Below are 2,012 nucleotides of genomic sequence, written 5' to 3'. Positions count from 1 at the left end.
AAAATATGGGCACAAAAAGAAATCAATATATGGGTACAAATTAAAATTGAAAAGAAAATTGGTACAAATTAAAAAAAAAATTACAAATTAAAAATGGGTACAAACTAAAACTAAAAATATAGGATAAAAAATTTAGTCATAAATATAAATATACTAATTGTAACATTTTTAACATTAAATGAATATATTTAGAAATAAAAAAATATTTTATTATTAAAATAATTAATTATGTTATAAATACCTAAGGATCTTGATCAAAAATTGAAAATGAAAAGGATTTTAATTAATGGCGTAGCAAAAGGAATGATGAGAACCTAATTTCTCCTTTAAATCATCTCTCATGCCTTGCTTCTTTCGTGAGCTCATTCTTCCCTTTATATAAGTACTGCTCATTTTTATGTTCTGACAGTCATTGGCATGAAAAATGGAGAAGCTTAAGAACTCTACAATCTTAACCACCTGCCTTTTTCTCTTCCTCCTTGCCAAACCTAGCTTTTCTAAAGGTTTGAATCAAACAAAATGGTTTCTGCACGCCTTTTCTCTCCGTACATTCCTGTTTGTTTCTCTATTTTGATTTGTTCAATCTACCAGAAATCTAACAGTTTTAATGGAGAAAATTGTATTGGGAATCACTCCCCTGAAATAATTTGATTTATGTGGTATATGCTCATATAAATTAAGTTTATTAGTTTGCTAATATTTTTGGTGGTGTGTTTTAGTAGGTGGATCGGATTTGATGGATACTGACGTTTATGAGATTGATTATAGAGGTCCGGAGACACACTCATCAGTTCCGCCGCCTCATCATTATCATGGGAAGAAGCCTAAGCCATTGATTCACAAAGAAAACGCCATGGCAACCCCAAAACCTGAGAGCATTAAAGCTGCTAAGATGGGAAGAAAGGTAAGAGCTCATGCACTTACATGGATTAGCTTTTTTTTTATTATTATTAATTTATTTTAAGTTCTTATTGGGGTTCAGCTTATTTTTTTCTTTTCTTTTTTTAAATTATTTGAGCGATATTTAATTTAATTTAAATTATGAAGAGAGTGAATTCGAATTTGAGTACATAGACAGCACTTTGTTCTAGCCAACTTGTCTAAACTCAATTTAGCAACTTTTTTTAATTTGGATTTAGGCTTGTGTGACAACATTAATATTTGGTCACTCTTATTTCACAAGCTCTTTAGAAACTTTTAAAGCTTTTCTTAACTTAATTCGCATGGTATTTTATGTTTCTAATTACATGTATTATATATATGTATATTTGTATATATATTTGTTCTGTACTCTTATGTTGTAATTTTCTTTGCAGGTGAAGAAAGTACATGAATGAAGAAAGTCATCTGGACAGTGGGAGTGTTAATTTTGGTTCGCAATTTGTTCCCTTTTAGTATTTTAGATTTCAATATGAACATGTATTAATATAGGCGATGAATATATAGCAATCTTTTAAAAATTTTAATTTTATCGCCTTTGTGTAAATGAAGGACTCCAAGATCTTATATATGCCCGGAACAATGAATATAATTATCGTTGTAACTATCATTAATATTATATTTACTTAGGCCTAAGAAATAAACAATTCAATCTATGTAGTTTATTAGTAACATGCAATGGAATAGAATTACTACACAAATTTAGCAGATGGTTCCAATGAACTTTTCATTGAGACCGTTACAATGCCACCTATAGTTTAAAGATGAAATTGATGAGATATATTACTAATTTCTGAAGCAATATACGCTGCTCGATCCGGTCGATGGACCAGTATCACAACCTTACGATAGCTGAATTAGGCAACGCATGTAATTGGAGATCATGAATTCAAGAAGGCATAACTCGATCTTGGGGCTAGCGTGACTTAGTTTATATTTCGTCAACCTTGCACTACTACAATATTAGATTTAGGTGGTAGATGATGGTGGCGGATTTAGAAAAATATTGTCGGATAAATTATATCCAACACATCATTTAATTAGTGACGGATGTTAGAAATTCTCTTATTTAT

At 30.2% G+C, this 2,012-nt stretch overlaps 1 protein-coding gene across 3 annotated transcripts; it reads left to right on the top strand.

Moving 5' to 3' along the window:
- Positions 1-263: 263 nt before the first annotated feature.
- On the top strand, positions 264-1,549 carry LOC103433273 (uncharacterized). 3 transcript variants are annotated; one of them, XM_008371520.4, is made up of 3 exons: positions 264-503; positions 723-904; positions 1,317-1,549. In XM_008371520.4, the coding sequence occupies exons 1-3, from the start codon at positions 425-427 to the stop codon at positions 1,335-1,337; spliced, it is 282 nt and encodes a 93-aa protein (XP_008369742.2). In that variant the 5' UTR covers positions 264-424; the 3' UTR covers positions 1,338-1,549. The 3 variants fall into 3 exon arrangements, with proteins under 3 accessions (XP_008369742.2, XP_008369741.2, XP_070676670.1); XM_008371519.4 differs by having other exon boundaries at positions 275-503; positions 720-904; XM_070820569.1 differs by having other exon boundaries at positions 341-545; positions 720-904.
- The last annotated feature ends 463 nt before the right edge of the window (positions 1,550-2,012 follow it).

The sequence above is a fragment of the Malus domestica genome, chromosome 04, assembly GCF_042453785.1.
Source record: "Malus domestica chromosome 04, GDT2T_hap1".
Classification (NCBI taxonomy): domain Eukaryota; kingdom Viridiplantae; phylum Streptophyta; class Magnoliopsida; order Rosales; family Rosaceae; genus Malus; species Malus domestica.
The sequence above is the reverse complement of the archived record's forward strand: the minus strand, read 5'-3'. Positions and strand labels throughout refer to the sequence as shown.